General features: G+C 38.3%; 1 protein-coding gene across 14 annotated transcripts in view; it reads right to left on the bottom strand.

The window, feature by feature from the left end:
• Positions 1-21,572, bottom strand: part of LOC142042141 (potassium voltage-gated channel subfamily KQT member 1-like) — a 515,171-nt gene that overhangs the window by 205,193 nt on the left and 288,406 nt on the right. For all 14 annotated transcript variants that reach the window (XM_075051709.1, XM_075051710.1, XM_075051699.1 and 11 more), the window contains 3 exons: positions 19,469-19,563; positions 18,431-18,471; positions 9,391-9,452 (listed from right to left, as the gene is read on the bottom strand). In XM_075051709.1, coding sequence (XP_074907810.1) covers positions 9,391-9,452; positions 18,431-18,471; positions 19,469-19,563 — 198 coding nt within the window. The remainder of the gene's footprint in view (positions 1-9,390; positions 9,453-18,430; positions 18,472-19,468; positions 19,564-21,572) is intronic.

Below are 21,572 nucleotides of genomic sequence, written 5' to 3'. Positions count from 1 at the left end.
CTCCCTTTCTTTCGGTCTGTTCACAGTCATAACCATTCCACACCAAGCCATTTTAACCTGCAGAAGACCACTTGCTGATAATGAAAAAAGCACAGTTCTTCAATTATGAGACCATGAATAAATCCCTAGATAAACTGCTTAGTGATTGAGTACTATTTAATTGTATTCTGACATTGCATAAAAACACACTCGAGGACCAAGTTTGTGATAAACTAAGCACTGTACCTACGTGATCAGGAGAGATCTGAGGTACTCTGCACCACCTCACCGCCTCAGACGCAGAACCCAGTCTCCTTCTCCTGGTCTCGAAGGACTGCAGTGTGTAACAGACACGTTGACTAACGTGTTTTACTGAAACACCGCAGAACACAGCACAGAAATCAAAGCCAACCTTCTCAACAAGAAAAATATGAATATAATTTATCAACATTATTTACTAGTAGGAAAAGTAATTATGTTGTAGAAGTGACTATGTATTACTGATCTGCTCACTATTTTCCTGCTACATAAAATTTAAAGCTATGTGTTGCAAATAACAACCTGGTGGTAAATATAGCGAGAAAAGAGTTTCTTGGTTTCTTGACATTTTATATCTCTCTCCCTTACCTCATAAGCCTTTATATGAAATCCTTTATATGAATTTACTGTTGAGTGAAAATTTTCTTCGCTAGATACAGCCAACATGTGAGGGCAGGTCGCCACAGGACTCCAGTGTATCTTGGTGGGGTTTTTTCTTTCTTTTTTTTTTCTTTTACTGAGCAGTGTCGTCCTGCAACTTGCCTTGTACAGCAGTATTCTTCATACTGCTTATTATATATAATCCACTGCAAACACCCAGAGACTAGTTATAGCAATTTAGACTCAGTCTATTCTTCTAGTCCATCCCTTAGGATCCGATACCGGCCATCAGCAACAATAGAATAGCTCCAGGACTAAGCAGATGTTTGCTCTGACTCAGCATCACAGTTCTTGCATGAAACATAAATCCAACTGCTAGTCTGGTAACCATCTGAATCATGTAAATCTGGGTTTTTCCAGTGTACTTCCCCTGATTAAGAGGAATTAGAGGTCAATATTACATGGCATTCAAATAATATTAAAACTGCCCTTTAAACTACTGATCTGAAAAATGTGGTAGGTGAAATAACCACAGTAATCCTGAAGTATGGAGTAGTAGAGGAAAACTGCTCTTTTTCTATAGCAAAATTTCTCTGCTCTCTGTGGATTCTTCATGATGCTGGAATGCCTTTCATTCAAAACCAGAATGAAATAATAACAATCTTAAACAAATGAATTAGAAATAAATCGGTCAACTGTAATGCTCAGAAACATCAGAGTATTTCACACCCCAATTCTGATTTTCAGAAAGTTGCTCTGAAGTGGAAAATTGGAAACACTTTCTTTCAGTATACGATTTAAAATACAGTTCCATAGAATGTGACACCTTTTCAAAAAATGTTCCATTAAAAAAACAATTGTCATTTTCAGATGGAGAAACATTCCAAAGGAAAATTCCCCACTTGTCTGTAGGGAAGGCAGCACTTGCAGCATACAGCCATAACCAACTAAGAACAGCTACAAAATCTATTTTTAAAAATAGCTTTCTAAATTAAATTGTTTAACATCAGTAACAATTGGAGGTCATAAAAACTCTTCAGATGAAATTCATTTCCATCTGAAACCAACAATTTTTTGAAAAGCTGTTCATAAGAAAAGGCAGGTTTAATGAATTTATAACTTTTAATTTTTTTTTAATTTGAACAGGATAGAATAATTGCTGATATACTCCATTTTCACTTTGCTAAATAAAGGCATTTTGTTTTGGGGACCAGGATGACCGATCATTTAGAACTTTATGTTAATTTAGAATGACCTATTAAAAATTATAAAAGGTAGAAGCACAGTACTTATAGCTGATCTGATTTCTGTTATTCTTTGGAAGTTCAGGTCAAAGCTCGCTGTGGGAAGATTTGACTTATTAGCAAAAAAAATTGTCAAGATCTCCAAAATACTCTTAAGGTAAAAATGTATTTTTTCACCCAGCAGTAGTAAATAAATTGCTTCATAAGCAACAGAACTAACAGAGCTTTGTTTCCTATACATTTGTGGCCGGACTCTCTGGCACCTGAGAAGAACCACGTGCACACTGCAGTTTTTTCTTCTGGGAGCAGGGGGATTAACAGAGTGTCTGTCCTCTACCCAGGCACTTATTTTCTCTGAAACTTACAGGAAATCAACATCTCTAAGCTCATGACCCCTTTCTCAATTTCGGTTAAAACCAATTGTGATGCTGGGAAGGTTTTGGGGGAGAACAGGAAGAGACGGACAGGCTCCCTCAACCGCAGCCTTTGTGGTCGACGCTGCTATTTCCAGGATCTTTTCCCTGCAGGTTAAACAGCCCCGGCGCATCGATACGGATTAGATTTCCAACATTGTAACAGCCCATGAAAGATTCCCTTCCCCAAAGGCTCCGTTATTTACCAGCAGCCCTAAATCACTGCTGTTTCTATCTTCCTTGGTATTCGCCGTTAATCCGCATGCTCTCCTCAAGGAGGGTTACTCTAGAGTAGTGCACCTTCTGCAAGCGACTCTCCTTGTTTCTTATCAAACGTAAGGTAGCTGCAAACTGCTTTCAGGCTGCTACGCAGCGTATTGCTGTGAGCCCCTGCCTGCCCCGACCCCAGCACGCTCCAGGGTGTCACGGGCAGCGTTTGCTGCATGGTTTTGGTTCCACCACAATAGTTTCAGCCAAGAGAGCAGAAAAGCAAGTAGATTGCACCAATCCCCTAATCACAGCAATCCTTGAGACTGCTATAAATGAGATCAAACTATTCAAGCTGGATCCTAATCAACAGTCAGTGCAATCACTGGGGAGCAGACACTGTCATCTGCACGCTCATTTATTGGGCTTTGGAATTATTTAACATTTGATTTATGGTGGTGAATTGCGTCCTGGCAAACATTCCCTATGCGAAACTCTTTGCTCCCTCACCCATTAAAAATCAGGGCCTGATCCACGTGAAAGCCTCCTGCTGAGTTCACTACGTTTTGGATCAGGCCTCTGGGTCTCAAGACTGGCAGATAATATTCCATTTCTGTCCAATTTTCTTGCTCAAATTTAGAAGAAGCTCAAGTGTTTTCCATCAACGTTTTTATGTTTACTTTTGGGAGAATCTTCACAGTGGGTCAGGTTACTGTGATATAGAAAGGGTGACCCACACTGACATATAAATTTTCAAAAAAATCTCAGCCTGAGGCAGACATCTGCCTTGAAGAATTTCAGCCCAGATGGCTAAAGTTTGGCAAAGATGTAAGCAACTGAAAATAGAGCTCTATAATGGAAAGTGGTGTACAACCTTAATAATAGGAGGGTGCTACCAAGTACTACATAAGATAAGGCTCCATAACAAGAACCATCAGGGAAGAATTCAGGCAGGATTCTTTCAGATATGCTTCAGAATATAGGAGCTATCACTTCTTTCCTTTTGCTTGAAAGGCATATCAGAGTTAGCTCTTATTTTTGCCTGATCCTTCAGACATTACCATAACAACCAGGCACCTCAAAACCAGCCTTTCCTGCTCAACCATATTAAACAAGCTTTATCTGAGAAGCGTAGAACCATCCCAGATAGTCAAAAGAAGTCCAGGCTGCGATAGTTGCTCTCTGCATCGAGAAGTCAGGTAGCAAAGTAGAAAAGCTGTGCAGCTGAGATCTAAGCTGTTAAATCAGCATTACTTGGTTTTCAGATTAAACACTTGTCTTGACATTTCAGTACAAGAATGCGTGCACAACTTCAGTTCTATGGCACCTTAAATCCCCAGCATAGCACAAAGATTCACTTAGACATAATAGATGAAAAACATGATTGCACTCAGATTACTTCTGAACTTTTTGAGTCCCCGTTTCTGCTTTCACCTCGTCTCTGTCAATTCGCTCCTGTTGAGCAGGATGTGAAGACATGAGCTGGAATCTTGTTTAAAGCCATGTAAGAAATTTGCTGCAATTTACACCTGCGTAAATCCTGAGTAACTCCACTGGCATAAATGGAAGCACAATTTGGCTTGAAGCATCAGGCTTTTTTTTTTTTTTTTAAATTAAACAACAGCTTAAAAATAGAAATCTAATGAATTCATGGGTATGGTGCAGAATCAATGGATTTGTGCTGGACTGGTCTGGAGTAAACGAGATCAGCCTTTGACTGTGTTTACTGGCATCCCGTTCCAAATACCTGTTCACAGCATCTCTGCCTGTGAACCTCCTGTCCATCTCCTTGAACTGAACATGGCATGCTCCAAGAACACGTACAACAAGCAATACACCTTCCTCACATGAGATATACTAATAACTGCAAGTTACATTAGCTATGTTAATTATCGACTCACATTTGTGTTGGGAAAAGACACTCCAAAAGTCAGCACTGTTCGTAGAGGGCCAGGATGAGATGTATTTTCTATTTACAAGAAGGAACAGCGGTGCAACTCAGATAGCTACTTTTAAGAACTATCAGCCTGTTTTAGTAGCTAACAAAAATCACATCACGTCCATTTGCAAAAAGCCTTCTGAAAAGCTTTATATTATGGAATGACTCAATCTTTAAGGAACGGGGGGCAAACAACCCACAAACACCTTAGTGCCAAAATATGTTTTTGTTAACAAATGCATTTGTTGGGTTTATTTCAGACACATTCTTGAAACCTCAAAAATGTAGCACAGTCATTTTGCAACTGACTCATTGTGCACCAGTTTTCAGCTTTTCCCTTTTTTTTTTTTCTTTTTTTAAAAATGTAATTCAGTTATGCCTATCACCCCACCCACAAATTAGGGGTTTATAATGGAAATTCTAGCAGGGCCTTCACTATGGTGGTGCTTGCAGGCACTGTCATGATAAATAATTTACTATTTAATGACTCCTGATGTAATCACAGCAGGAGTCAGATTCACTAACATCCATCTCCCCATTGTTATCCAGGAGGACTAAGATGGTAGGGAAATATCACTCTTCTCTGAGCCCATCTTTTTAGCTCCCAATTTTAAAATGAGTGTTTTAATTGGTAAAGAGAGAGTTTACCACCACAATCCAACCTCTACATTTGTTTATGTTGGATGACACTTTTGTTCTGGCTCACATTACTCAGATGGATAAAGCTCAGAAGGGTTCTGCTTTACTGCCCTGTTTTCTCTTAGTGTTCCTGCATTTTTTAAATGCTACCAAATGGTTGCTTTTGGCTCCCAGCATTATCACATGTTGTCTATAAGTATGGAAATAGTTATGGTAATATGGACGTAAATCATAACTGTAAATACCACATAAAGAAGACTGCCATATAATTATAAAAATACCTAATAGATTTCTTTTTCAAAGACAACACAGCTGTCCCTTCTAACCTTTCATTTGTAGATTCTTTTCTCTCCTGTTTTTATTTATAGGTTGCCGTGCAGTTTGACAGAGCACACCACGATTTTTGTTTCTAATTTTGAAAAGAAAAGAAAAAGAAAGAATACTCATTTCATCATAAAGAAGCATTAGTTTACAATTTTGAAAAGAAACTAACGCCAGCTCTAGAACATCATCTTGGAACCAATCTCCCCCTTAATACATTTCAAAAGAATCTGTCAATGGCTACATACCACAATTTAAAATTAAACCCTGCCATCGAACTAAAGAAAAGGTCGGCCAAATGGCATACATCACGTGTTGGGAAAGAAGCCCCATTCTTTCTCTAAACATCTCAGTGTTTTCATGAAAAGAACCACACTAGGTTATTATGCTGACCACAACAAAATAGGATTTTTATACCCTACTCAGGGAAAAACAGGTTGAAAAGTGTTATGGGTAAACTTGCACTATGCAACATGCCATGCTAATGAGAGGAGTAAAGCCTTACGCAGCACTGATGTTGCCAAAAAAGGTTTTACATATTGTCTGGAAACTGCCACCATAAATTTTATCCCTTTCTAGTCAGCTTTGCGACGCTTAAAAGCAAAGTGATCCAAGGAGATTTTCAACGCTGCTTTATGCTGGACTCGCATGGTGCTTCATCCTACACAACCTTCTTCTTACCTCTTCCTCGTTACCTTAAACTTACATACGGAGCCCGGATGGTCACAAAAGAGAGGCTGCAGACAATGCTACTCGTGCCACATGAATGGAAGGCTGTTATCTTTGAATCTTTGAAACATTTTTCCTCAAAGCTTTTATCTATCACTAAGCAACCACTTCAGAGATCTGTGCTTATGCCCTTCTACACAGCAAAGCCCACATTTTAACTCAAATAGTAGCAAAACTCTCAAGGGAATGGAGTTCATCTTAACCATCAGAAATCTATGCTTCTCCCTCTCTCTCTCTCAAAATTTATAAAAAGAGTAATTATGGCTTTATACAGAACAACACACAGCTCTGAATGGGCGAATTACACTCCGATTCCCTTTCAGAGAAACAACTAAAACAGATGAACTGGAAAATGCTGGTGGGAAAGATCAGTCTGGGCTAGAGGTGTACTAATAGCTTATTGATACAGATTTTTAAGCAGATGAAACATTCAAATCCGCGCTGCATTTTTATCAGTCTACACCAACTGGCCCTTGTCCAAAAATGTGTCATTTTATCAGATGTGTCACTTGGTTGGGAGGCTGCCATGACTATACTGGGTGACTGAATGTTAAAATAATTTCTCCAGGGGGAAGAGGCTGATCCCAAAGGTTTTCTAGTTCCAAGGGGGAGATCATTTTTCACCACCAGCTGGAGCCTGATGTCAGACATGCCCTTGCTTCATTTATTCTCCTCAGAGGTTGAAACCCAGCTTGTCCTTCCTGACTCCAATATTGTTTCACATTTGGGCACATAGCAGCTACTACACAGTGAACTATTAAAGAAGGAGAGCCCGTGAGACATGGGAAAATAGTTTAGGGGAAGCTGTTTGACAGCAGGATGCGGTCGTTTCTATTGTCCCATTAAAATAGAGATATCTGGGAAGCTTAACTTTGTTTTCACTATGTAAACACATGTATTTTAGCCTAATGTGCCAAGAAGATGCAAATACAAAAAAAAAATCCCCCCAAACAAACCCACACCACCAAAACCCCAAGCAAACCAACACAACAAAAGTTTGCCAGTTTTGTGCACTGTGTCTACTTACTTTGCAGGAATACGAGAATGAAGCCCTGTACACCTGAAAGAAGGTTATTTTGTACTGAAATAACAAATACCCTGGGTTCCATCAGACTCTGGCATTTTATTTTACATTTGTAGTTTAGTCTGAGAGCAAAAAGGAAGCTGCGATGACCGAATGTCTTTCATAGAGTCATCTTATGAAAATATCTTGACATATTTTTATTCCCTTTTATTTGTTTTCTCCAGAGCAATAAATAGGGAGATAGAAATCACCAGTTCCCATACAATATGTGGTCAGTTAAAGCACTGAAGTTTAAGTCTTCAAACAAAATAGCAGCTAGGTCTTGCCCACACTAATGGTTTGAGCTTGTGCCAACGATATTTAGATCATGCTTAAATGAAGTTAAGATGGCTATACCATTGTGTTTCTTTTAACTTGCATGACTGTTGTTCCGAGAACATTGTTGTGAATCCCTGCTACAGACTGGTTACCACATGCTTACAATAGACATTTAACATGAGAAGGTGAAACCATGTGGCTTCAGGCTTCATCATCTCCAAGCATTTACATCGAAGCAGCATTGATGAAAATTATAACTTTTTTGAATCAGCTAGAGTTCAGTTTTCTAGCAGGTTTAAGCTGTAAAGGCAGAGCATAAGCAGGTATCTGCAACAGAGGTCATTCACTACAGCATTTACTGCATACACTGGCATGTCCTGTAACATTGCTCTTCTAACAGCAAGATACCACTGCAGTACTCTACTTAAGGCTTTGAAATAAAAAGTTATCAAATCCACAGCATACTGTGCTAAAGCTGGATCAATGCCAGACACGTTAATAACTTTCTGACCTCTCTTCTTCATAAACACGAAGCAGTCAGGAGACCATGAACAACTGCTTCCAGAAGTATTTACAATACTAGCACTATTTCTCACACAAAGTAATCTAACTGTTAGCACAGATACTTTTACTGCTAAATTTTCTAATCTGTATTGCAAGTTTCTTCATATATAGTCAAGAAATCTAAATGAGCTAGTGGTGTGAATTTACAGAATATACAGAGGCTAGAAAGCAATATAACTCTTTTAAAGTGAATTAAGGTAATCTGAACAAAAGCCATTTTCACTTTGAATGAGTGTGTCCGCACAAGGGACCAGTCCACTTTAAAAGTTAACTTGGATAATTTGTCTTTATCTGTGAAGCTGATTCTCTGACACTATCCAAGAAAGCTAAAAGTCAAAGAAAATCTGTCCATTGACATCGCAGCATCACATATTTCCAATATTGTCCTAGCAATGATCATTATATTGGGCAGGAGAGGGAGGAATTGTATTTGTTTAATTTCAATTTCTGCTTTTTGGCAAGATGCACAGCTCTTCTTAAGAATAACGAAAAGTATCCTTCCTCTTTCCATCTCTCCCCACTTCCCCAGAGAAAAGTAAAAAGAAAATTTGCATGACAAATTTGAGTAAGACAAGGATACAAATAGGCAATGGATATGTTGTTAAATTCAAATGGCCTTTTGTCTCAGCTGTTACACCATACCACATAACAAAGCTACCGCGTTGCTACTGTCCACAGACAGCACACTGTTCTAGGGACACCGGTTTTCAGAGGTAGGTAAGAGAGCTGACCTAAAAACTATTAGAGAAATAGATTCCTAGTTTTAAGTAAACTTGTATTTTTGTTATCACTTGAGTGGGAAAAGCTCTTGAGGATGTTTGGAATAGGTCTAAAACAATAGAGCTTCACTGAGCTTTGGCCTTTAGGCATACTTCTAAGTAACTCTAATTAATAACAAAGGTGAACATATGCTTGGAGAGAAGACCATGGGGGAGGGTCAGAACTGATGCAAAGATAACTGGACAGGGGGAAAAATGCAGTAAACATTAAAGAACCTCAAGATTATTAACTGAGAGATCAACTGTTGCTATTTACAAAGACTCCTGATACTAGCCTCTCTGTTTAACTCACTAATTCTTGTATGACAAACACCTTGTCAGTTCACAGTACTTATCCACAAGATGTGTGATTTGGCTTCAACATGAAAGTAGTCACTTTTAAAATTAAGAACCAAAGCTGTATGGCAGGTAAGTGGTTAATGTTGAACAACATGCACATGATACTTCATCAACTCCCTTACAAAAATTAGGATATTATTCTTTATTATGGTGCCTTGTAATTCTAAAGTAAATCATGCCAAGATACTATCTTACACGTCTGTAGATCAGATATCATTACTCAGAAAAAAAAAAATAAAAGCTTTCATGCACTTACCTTATCCTCTAGCCGGATCAGTCTGGCTCCTACAGTGTAGTATCCTTTGTCTACCCCTTTTTCTAAATAAAGAAGAATAAAAATGGGACATTCATTAGGTGGAGAATAAACTCAAACTAAGAATTATATTTATGGTATTTAAAGCAAAAAAGAAGCTGGTAATAGTAGGCTAGTATAAATCACAGGAACACAACAAGAAAGAATTTCTTCATGGTGTACGGAAGTGAAAGAGTGTTGTTGGAGAGAAGGGAATTAGTTTGTCTAACTGACAAGATTAAGTTGGTCTAAAGGGCAACCCGGACCTTGGTAGAGGTAGTCTGTGGACATGAAGGACTACAGATAGTGTCTGAGGTAACTTGATTCCTTGCTTAATTATCCCAGTTAACTGCATGTAGTTAGATGGAATAGGCACGCTCCCTAGGTATACCCCCTATTTTAAATATCATTGATGTGAACAATGTATACTTTCTATACATAAAGAAATCAGAAGAGTTTTCAACTGAGGTTGTAGATGTAGGAGGCAGCACTACCCAGGGGTTCAAGGGCTGGAGTGGCAGAGACCTATCTCCTCTCTGCAAATGAGTGACACTGGGAAAAGCCCTTGCATCTCTAGTCTCATTTTCCCTCCCAGTCTTCATAAGACCTGGTTATTAAAGCCCAATTATGCAATTTGTTTTACTCGCACACTGCAGATGGTGGGATTGGGAGCCAAGATTGAAAACGGTGTAAAGTGGGGTCTATTCTTTGTGTTCACATGGCCAATTGCAAAGGAATGCCATAGTTTGGGAGTGTTATTTCACAGGGAATGAAGCACAAAACCACATATATTCTGAGCTGGGAGAAAATATTCATAGGGAAAAAACCACCCCCCAATACTGAAGTAATATGGAAGCCTATATCAATGGAAGTTCGACACATTTTTCTCTACTAAACTATATCTCCAATACCATGCTGGCGTCATTACTCCTTGTTTGTTCCATAAATCACTTTTATGAGTGGCTGAGCTTTGGTTTTTAAAGCTATTTAAGTCCGTTTTGCTTAGGGCATGAGCACTATGTGAAGGGCTTACTAGAAGGCAGGCCGAGACGTGCATTTACAGTGCATCAGCACCCACCGCAACTGCCTCTATGTGTGCTCGTTCTGCAGGGAACTCACATTCTGGCATTTCTCAGTGAATGGTACAATGAATGTGATATGTTTAGTGATATATTTGCACCAAAGTTCATCTCAAGGAACTTGTACTGTATGCACCACAACCTTAGAGGAAGACTTTAGCAAAAAGCAATGCCGGCATGGTACCCTTCTTGCTTTCCTTCTCCTCTACAGACCACCTCCAATATTAAAAATGTCTTGGACCCTTGGCAGCTCTGCACAGGCATTAAAAAGAAGCGTTTCATCAGAGAACCCACAGGAATAAATACCATAAGGAGAGAAAACTCAAAGATTGTTGAAGGACCCTGTGTGGGGACAGAAAATAAACAACAGCTTGGTTCCTACATGTGTGCTGTTCCTCATTCATTAGTTCACAACTGCAGAAAGCTCTTAAAATGTAAGTGGCTGAGGCTCAAGTTTATCTATGTATATTCACCTCTGCCTAAAATGAAATAATTGACTCTGCAGTCTACTTTCTAGTTAGTAAATCGATAGACACTTAACATCTTTCAAAGCATATACCAGAAAAAACATGCCTTTAAGGATTTCTAAAGTGGGATGCAATTTGAACAGCAGTGGGTAGGTAATGTTTTTGTTTAGGTCTAAAACCAAAAAGCCCCCTAAACCTGAAGAAATGTTCCAATAAGCTTATTTTTTTAAAAAAAATCAAAACACAATAATTTCCTCACCAGCTCTAATTACATCCTTCATGTAATCACCAACACATCCCAAAACAACCAAATCAAGTTAATAATGTTTCCTATTCTCAAATATGGTGCGGAACAGAAAACAAGACGAGAGGAAGCAGATAAGCCCTAAGAAGCTATTTTGTGGCATGTGGCACTGCTATCAGATGAAGTGAAAAGAATGATATACATGCATGACATACATGTCATGTCCACCCCTTTACTGGCAGGCAGGCTGTGTAAGTCACAAAAGGCTGCAGTCTTTCCCATTTCTTATTAGCCTCCATTTAAATCAGCATTCAGCTCTAATTTACAAGCATTTTCCTCTAATAAAGACCATCTTTAAAAGTAAGTAAATGGGGTGTGTATACAATGTGCAGAGCATTGTGGTAAGAAGTGTGGGCAGAAGTTCAGATAACATTGCTCTAGTACATTTGATTTCTATCTCATGTTTATGCTTCCTCTCTCGAGTCTTTTCAAGATATGTGATTTTAGACTTCCTACATTAGATTATTTGCTTTTACATAGTTGAAAACACTGCATGGCTTACTATAAATCTGAAATGTCTTAATTTTACATTCTTTGCTTTGCAATCCAAAATAACTTTCTTTTAGTATTGACTTTTGCCTGTTCTTTGCGTTGGTCTGCAACAAAACAGACAGATCAGCTAAGCAGTCCGGTGACTTTGTACATATATGTTAGAGGCACAGACACAAAGGAAATGTGCATGATCATCATGAAAGGAGGCACCATTATTTATAACTGGATGAAAATACATATGGACAAATTTTAGCTCAGAAGAAAAAAATAAGTATCTTGAAACAAGCTTGTATCACATGGTTGGTATGATACAAACGCATCATTTTATATACTTAGACTTGACTCAGACAAAACAGTAGTATATAAGCAATAGGCATTATACTTCAGGAAACTGAATAGTTCTTGGGTCATCTAGTCCATTTCTCATCTTTATTAATAAATAAATTTCTTCCCTGAAAGTCTTTGCCCTCCTGAGTATACTTACTGTACTACTTTCAAAACAACACGATCCTGTATTTATTTCCCAATATTTTCACAAAGCTGGCCCATCTCTTTTTCTAGTGAATAAGAGATGCCTCTTGTAAAAAAAAAAATTAAAAATTTTCAAGTATTCCCCACACCAGTTGCAAAACCAAAACTCTTCCCCCTAATGGAAGCACATGATAAAATGACATATTACTTGTTATTCAAGTTTGTTTTCTTTAACAAAAACCAGCAATTACCATCTGAAATGAGTAAAAGAGCAAATCAAATGAGGGACAGCCCAATAATCTTAAATTTTTACTCAATTAGTGTGGTCCATCTTATCAGAATAGACCAAACTTTTAAGAAAATAGATTTTTTAGTTTGGTTAAAAAAATTACCGATGGGGAGCATTAGGACAGTGAATGAATTGCAGACAGATGGTCTGAAAATGATAAAAGCTGGAAATGATCTACTCTGCTTTTACAGAGTAAGAGTCCTTCCTTGATTTTTACTTCTGTGGTGTATACAGCTAGAAGGGAGCTAACTAAAAAATTTTAAAATTTATCTGAAAGCCATCAACTTTTCTTAAGCAGAAAATGAGGAATTTGGGCATTATGACACCTAGGATACTCCAGATTGCTAAAGACATCTCAAAACCTTGGCAAATTTTATCAAGTTCAGTAGTAGGACTACAGAAAGCAGGGTAGTGCAAGAGATACCACTACCTTCTTTTGTCTAACTCAATGCAACTACAGCCTTCTGGATCTGTATTTGTTCCAGTTCTGTAAAAGCTCTATGTAGGGAAAACTGCGATGAGCTTATGGCAAGATCTAGATTCTTAGGTTTATAAACCAGGTGTGCTTCTGAAAATGCAAGTCAGGATTGCCCTTTTAAGCCCTGGATCCATAAAACAGCAAATAACAAAGTTGCCTTAGGCATCATGACTTTTGACTTGAGTCTCTTCTCTTGTCAGCCAGAGCCTTTTACAGCTGATAGGTAGAAGAAATTAAAAAGAAGTAAGACATAGTCCTAGATCAGGCACTTGTGATTTCCCTTGGACAGCTTAAAGAAAATTTAAAAAGTAAACTACCAAAATATTTTAGTTTAGAAGGCTCTACTACAACACAGAAAACTTTATCACAAAGCTAACTGTTCCATGATGAAGGTTCAACAGTTTATGCTGAAAGTAGAAATTTCTAGCTTTTTCAAGGTGCAAAAATACAGCTGCAGTGAGTAACTTGCCAGGTTAAAGATGTGCAATCACCCTTCAACAAATAAAACAGACCTAAACAAAAGGTCTGTCTGCCTACTTGCTTCGTTTATCCAGCCTCTGAGATGACATATTTGCTCAAGTGGTTCACGAGGAACAATATAATCAATTTATTAGAGAGAAGCCATATACACTGAATCTGGTATGAAGTACATCACACTTCTGCCCTTCCTCCAGCAGGTACTGATGGCAGCATTTAGACACACTATCATTATACCATGTATAAAACAATTAATATACCAAATACAAAATGAAATGCAAGCTTTGTTATTTCTTTTTATTAAGAATGCAATTCAACACTCTTTGGAGGACTTGGATGAACAGTAAATTAGCTGCAGTTTCCAAGCCATCAAAGTAGGATATATGTGATATTTCTGCTGGCTCTTTGCATTCAGGTAGATCAACCCCAGTAATGAAATGAACTTTCAGAGACAAGATTGTGAACAGCTGACAGCTACAGAAAATGTCCAAAGTTTTATTTTTGACCAAGTTCCCATGGATTTTGTCTCCAGGAGGGGTGGAATAAATCAGCTCCTGAAGAAATACGGGTATCTCTTATTTCAAATATTGACTTAAAAAGATAAAAATTAAACTAAGTGTATTTATTATGCTTTAAAAGAGATCGCAACACATTTTCTTCTTAACAGCTGGGAAGGAAATAGCATCAGAAAGCTTAGGTGGCATTTAATGGAAAAAAAGGCAAACAATGGAACTGTCAAAATTTTACAAGAAAGCCTTTTTCTCCAGGGATTCCCACCTGTGTTATGCAGACCCAAGAGGTTCAGATGAACTGCAGATAAACATCAGCCTTTTGCTTACTTTTCTGAACCCAAACACTGGATCTTTTGTTTTACCTTGGCATTATAGTTCACCTTTGCCCCTGAAAAGCTATAGTAAGTCTCAAAAATTGCATTCAAAAGCAATTAACTCCATCATGTGTAGTGAAGGTCAAGTATTACACTCTTCTTATTTGTATCATTAAATAAGTGTCTGCTTTGTTAATTCAATAAGTTTTATTAACATGTACTTTGCCTCTATATCAACACTTTCAATTATTAAGGGGTTTGCTTACTATTACGGGAATCTTTGTTTCATCTTACAAAATTGCATTACCTGGAACACTGAGATGGGCTTTCAATGAAACTAAGACTCAGTCTTCTTGGTATACTCATAAAAATGGGATCCAAGTCTTTGGAAAATTTATTAATTATCTTAATGCTTTTAAATCCACTCCTGATATTAGAAATTTCAAAGCAAGCTAGTAGATGCCAAGACCAAAACAAGCAAAAAGGGAGGATTCCTCACATACGTGTATGTGAAACTTAAATCACGAAAATTCTTGTCACAAAGTACCGCAGATATTAAAAGTTTACAGAGGAAACTAAGCGAGCTTGTTGAGGACAAACCAGTCAGGACTACTAAATACACAGAAACCATGTCAGGAAGTCTCTGATCTGCAAATGGCTGAAAGCTTACAGGAAGGCTAGAGGCTTATGCGTGCCCTTTTTTTATACATTTCCCAAAGCACCTTGCTTTTGGCTCCGTCGGAGTCAGGACTGGTCTGACCCAGCACGGCTTTTATTCTGTTCTTGTATCCTTATCTTGTTTTAACACAGCTTTTAGTGCTTTTTATCTTTGAGAAACTAACTTGAAAAATAACAGTAATTGCTTCCAGTGAATTCAGATTCTGGATCTTTTATGACATCATTCACTTTTGAAAGGTAATAATAGTATAGACACACTGCAATTACTTCATATAATATTATCAAAGTTGACAACAGGGTTTCAGTAACAGCCTGATCCAAAACTCACTGAGGTCACTGGAAAGACTCCATTCATTTCAACGGGCTTGGAATCAGACCTTAAGATTCTTTGAATGGGAGTATAATAAAACAGGAAAAAAAAGGAGCTGGAAAGGAAAATTCTTCTCATGTTTTTCTCCTTGGCAGTTTAATTTTCTTTGCATTCCCATTTCTCTTTTGCTTGCCATCAATAGAAAAATAACACAGTCTGGAGGAAACACCCATATTGTTTACAAATGAGGTTTTTAGCAATGCCTTTGAACTGGAAAAATATCATATTGAAAATACATTTTTAATGTAGAATAAGCCTGAGGAAAACTCAGGAAGAACTCTTCTTCCAGAGGAGGAGGAGAGTGCAAGAGTCTGTTTCCACCCAAAACAGACCAATGCTGTAACCGCTCATCACTGTTCATCACTTGATTATTGGCGGGTTGGTTAATACTGGGATTAATCATAAACTAACCCTAGCTTTAGTTCTGCAGACCATTTATCTGGAACCACTTATCTTACTTTTGGATTTGTGGAGGGTTTAGATAAAATAACTACTAGATCAAATAACTTTTGGTTTTGGTCTTGCAAACCCATAACTGAGCTTACCAGGTTTTGCATCCCAAACAACCATTTTACCTTTCCCTGTCAGCATTTATTCAGTCCATTTGAGGGCAGAGACATATGTCTTTGCAAGAGGTATGACTCTGTAGAGTTGGCATGCTGTGGAGGCAGACAGCATTCTTTGCAGGGCTGCCACGCTTTTGCATCCGAGACCTGTCTCAAAGCAGCTATTCAGCAGTAATGTTGCAAGAAAAGACTAACAAGGGAAGCTAGTTGCATGGACATAGATGCCATAATCTTCTCCAGAGCACAGACTGTGTCTTTGCCAAATAGCTCTGAAGTCCTACGATGCTCTCCACAGTAAGACTATATCCATCATGAACTCTGAAGATGAGCCTAAACCAATTTATCTTACCTCTGGAAGCCAGTGGGTTTTTTCCCACATATTAAGGCAAAGCAAGAATTTTTGATAAAAAATGATAAAAAACACGTGGCAGATTTTGATTTGAACTCCCCCTGCCCTTAATCCTCTGGGGCTGTCCGTGCAGGCTATCGCTCCAGGACGTGGCTGGTACAGCAAGTTGCTGTGTAGCCTCAGGCCTACAGGTAGATCGTTCCCATTGCTTCTGTTGCCCAGTGTTCTAGTGCAGGCTTTGCATATGAGTTGCCCAGGTGTGAATCAATCGTGGACACAACCCCATGGCTCTTCCTCAGTACTTTAGACTCTTTTCAACACTTGAACGCTTCGAACACTTGTTCAAATCCACAGACCCACCTAAGATCCTCCCACTTGTTACTATGACCCTTTTGACCTAAGTTTTGGTAAGACTAAACTTCCTGAACATCTTCAGCTTCCCAAATGTCTCAGAACATTATTTCACAATTAGCTGCTTTGCAGCCAACGTTTCTAATTATTCCTCACCTCTGAAACAAGAAGCTGTTTCGTAAAAAGTGCCTCTTAACACTAGTCTTTCCCAGCACAAATTACAGTTCTAATTTGGCAATGTTACATTTGAAATAAAATAATACATTCTTGGAGGTAAGCAAAGTTTTTCCATAAATTTAGCTTGCACACTGTGGAATGAATTCCCAAGCATAAATATTTATAGATGTATTCAAGCTGATGGATTATTTTCCTATGGGCAAAACCATCCCAGCTACAGGGAAAGAGGATTGTACTACTGAGTCTTCTGCAACAATCAGATGTTAAAAATGTGTTTTGAGAGATGTTCCTCGTTCTGATAGTATAAACCATTTTAACCACTGATAATATAGCATTTTTTAAAGGCTCTGGGATAACTTTTGCACTCTCAGTTACACTCATGCCCATGAGTGCTCAAAGTCACTTGGGTATATGGGACTTCATTTCCTAAGTCACTTTTGAGCTTGTAGGGACAGAGAATGAGACGGGGCCTCTGGAAATTTGAAGTTAATCTCTTGCAATAAAAAATAAACACTTCTTTCAGTCCTTCACATAAAAGCACTCAGGTTTCTGATCTCCATGATTCCTACCATAAGGTTTTCCCAGAGTCTCACCACTGTGCATGGCCAGAGCCTTCCCTCCTGGCCATACATTTGCAGCTTAAATGTATTTATGGCCAGTTCCCAAATGTTTGTTCTTCTGCTTGCACTGTCCTTTCCCTTACAAATTTCTTCTGCCTCATAGGTAATTACTCCCCTTGCAGAATTAAGAGACAACCCTTGCCAGCCCTTTGTTTTGCTAGGTTAAAAAGAGCAAATTTCTGTTCCACACTAAAAGAATAGGTTCTCCTTTTCCCTAGTCATCCTACTATTTCTTCCCTATTTTTGTTGCAGTTAGTCTTTCCTACAGACGTGGAATGAAATTCTTACACAATGTGCCACATAAGGCCTTACCTGAGTCGTGTGCAAAGACATGTATATGTCCCTGTATGTCTTGAAAACCCCTCTCCTGATCCTAGGATCAGACTAATTTTTTCATGGCTGTATCACAGCATTTTCTTACACTCAGTTGGCATTTGCTTACAATTAATTAGCAGACTAGGCCTTTCTTTTTCTCAGACATGCCAGATAGTTCACCAGTATAAGCATGTAGGAGATTTTTTTTTATTATTAGTTTCCCCATGCCTGATCTTGCATTTTTTATGATTGAATTTCGTACCACTTCTATCACTCTAGCTTTCAAGGCTACCCCAGTTCTTCCTGAATGATACCCTTGATATTCCTTTGAGCTTTCCAAAACTGAAATCCATAGGTTGTTCAGAAAGGAAGAAATCTTTTTAAGTGGAACCAACATGTATCCTAAGCCCAGCACAAAAAGTTTAAAAAGAATATTTTTGTGGAAATATTTCCAGCAGTATGTTTCCAACTCATCATGCACTGATACACATTTTTAACATTTATTATTAGTTTCCATTTACTCCGCTGCCACCTGAACGGAACGTATTTATCTTTCCACAGTTGTTCCAGGGCTTATTAACAGAATTATATATTAATGCATAATTGGCTGGATTATAAATCCATATTACTGTAGCCATGGGTATTTTCACAAAGTTATGAAGCTAATAATTTTTCATAAAATGTAGTCACTATACCTGGGAGGAAAAGGCCTGGCTTTCCCAAGGAATGGTCCAATCTGAAAAGCAAACAGAATTACCAGCAGTGCAATTACCAGGCAACCTAAACTCCGTTGCTAGGAAAAGAATAGGAGCATAATTTACATGAGAATTTACATTAGCTTTAAACCTAAAACAAAGCAAGCAAAAACATGAGACTAGCATGATTTTCTGCACATACAGTCAGCAATTTAGTTCTTTAGAGATTTTTTCCAAAATCAAACCATATTATTATTGTTATTTTCATGAGTACTAATATTTTATTTCTTAGACTTTCACGTTGTAACTAAAACATAGTTTTCCTGTGTCATATGTAATCTAATAACAAAGACTATATAAACAGAATAGCTTCTTAATATCATTTGCAACTATTCCTTGAATCTCATGCAGGCGCATTTAATATCTATATATGTTGACACAGTAGATTCTATTCAATAGGATTTTTTTCTTTTCTCATTTCATTTAAGCACCATAGCAGTTCAGTCTGGTATCCCAGTCCACAGTGTTAATTTGTAAAGAGAAAAGCACTTTGTGCTGAAACAGAAGAGAATAGTTTTGTGGCAAAATATTTCAGCTGCTATCCCCAAACTCGGAGAAAGCATGTGCATAGAGGAATGTGGGCAGGGAAAAGTTCCAGACAGAGAGGAGCACAAGTGAACCAGATTTCTCTCAGTTGTGGAGAACCACAGAGAGGGGACAGAAAGGTAAATCATTATTTGAAAAGTTTTCCTTTTCTAAGAAGAGGGCAGAAAAGCGCATTTCATACTACAAACTTCACAGCATGTACCATAATTTCTTTTAATTTCACTTGGAGGAGGAGGAGGAGAGGAGGATAAGGGATAGTTGTAAACTTGATCATAAAAAGGGTTAAAAATGACTCCAAGTTAAATCCTCTAGATATTGTGCTCCCTGTTGTGCTTGCAATTTTGGACAATTACTGTTCATTAAGTACACATCTCTCCTAAAGCCAGCTGGCACCAGAGAAATCAAATATTTCATGAGGTAGACAGGGCCTACCTTCTTTGAAGTTCTTTTATCCGAACCATCATATTGAGGTGTCCTTGTGAGTACTGTTCAATCACATCGCGTACATCATACGGTTTCCGAGCTTGCTGTGAAAGGAATCATACGTGAGATTGAAAGGTAAATATAGCTTAAATTTGATTTTTGTTTCAGGCAGGCCTTCATTCTATGTTTTCTCTTCCAGAGGTTATTTGCTTGCCATTTTGCAACGGTTGTTGCAACGAAAAAAAATATGTAGGCATTGTAGGAGTGTATATTTTTTGTGGAGATGGAGCCAAATGATTCCCATTACTGTCAGCTAGAGTCATGTCTTCATGTTATTTCATACTTAGAAAAATATTAGACCTTCACAGACTATTTAAAAAAACACAAACCCAAGATATATAATTTATCTAAGACTATTATGTGCAATATCTCTTGGCTCATTCCAAAACCATATGTTAATCATAATGTCAGAGGACTGAACCACAGAGACAGGCCCAATTCATAACACTTGGACCCAGAATCAAATGCCTCTAAAGACTAAAGATGTCTGGTGACAGAAATATTATTGCTTAAGTAACTGGGAGGACAGATGCTTTGCCTAAGTCTGAAGACTGCTGCATGTAGATTTTGTTTGCGCTTCTTTGTCTTTAATGATACCTACGAGGTCAGAAAAAAAGGTGCAATTCAAATAAATAAAAAAGGACAGATAAAAAATGCAAGAGAGCTAAAAAACCTCCATCTGCCCAGCTTTATTCCTGTTCTAATGAGAATCTAGATGCTTCTGCCAAGCTCTGGTTTCTTGCTATAACTACTAAGGCAGAATTTTGAAACAAGTCTAAAGAATTTGCATAAAGCGATGTGATTATAAAAAGCGCAGCCTGGTAAAATTTTATCAAGTAAAAATAATGTGTGTGTGTGTGTTGGAACAAATGCAAATGATGTCTTTTCAAAAATACCAGCATGTTCAGAGCCATACCAACCCTTATGGGAAATGTGGGGCAAGATGTGTGCTTTTTGGCTCTGACTCAAGAAAAGAAGAAAAAACCGAAAGGTAAACTGCAAATCTAGTAATTGGAAATTACTGAAAACAGCTCATTAGTCATCTTGTTGTCTGTTTCCACTCTGTCACAGCTTCAGCCAGAGCCATTAGCATGCACCACTGCACACATGCATTGAACACCTACAGTATGTGCTGGAGTCATGCTTGGAAGGCGGCCACAGGATCCTAGAAATTTCAAATGAAAGCATGGAACTGGAACGGAAACAAATCCTGTGAAATGAATGAAGAAGCAAAAGCTCTTCGTGATAAAATGACTTCCTTGCGCTCAGCCGTCAGCACTTACCTGCATTATTACTTTCAGAAGAGCTCATGGCTTTGGTAGCGTGTGTGTACATCTATGTGCATTTGTGAGAAGAGAGACTTTGCGGGGGAGGGAGGTTTCAGCTTTCAGTTTATCGCCCTTTTTTTTTTTTTGCTTTCCCCAGCTTCACATTTTGCAGACGCTGACACATCACTATTTCTGGCCAGAAAAGCAGCCTATTGTCTTCACCCAGAGAAACAGTGCCAGTATCACTCTTTAGATTGACTAGCGGGGGTGCTTTGAGAGCATTTTGGCTAAATCCTCTGTCCTTTCCTTTGGACACTCTCTATTTAAACACGATGCATGGCGCAGAGCCTAGATGTGCTGGGGATTTTTCCCCACCTCCCTCCCCTCTCCCCCATGGCTACTATGTGCATAATTAATTCTGCTCATTCCCAATGAAATTTCTTTTCTCCCTCAAAAGAAGTCCTCTATCTGTTATCCCTTTCACCAAATCATCAGCTCTGAATCCTATACTTGCAAAGTACTGTACACTGCAGTCTGCCTGAGTCCTCTCTAAAGCACAGTATAAATATCCTTCCAACTTTCACCGTTTTTCTTTCCTCTTTTCCCATAAAGCTTTAGATCTGAGCATCTTATGTCCTGCCAGACTTTGGCACAATCTCTTGTGATGTTTTTATTAGGAAATGCTAGTACAATAGAACTTAAGGTGGGAGGTAATGGGCTCCCAAGGAGGTGTGGTAAATGCAGAACTTGAAGAACTTCTTTAACTTTCATTCTGTCTATAATCC

Source organism: Buteo buteo, chromosome 19 (assembly GCF_964188355.1).
Source record: "Buteo buteo chromosome 19, bButBut1.hap1.1, whole genome shotgun sequence".
NCBI lineage: Eukaryota > Metazoa > Chordata > Aves > Accipitriformes > Accipitridae > Buteo > Buteo buteo.
This window is presented reverse-complemented; position numbering and strand designations above follow the sequence as displayed.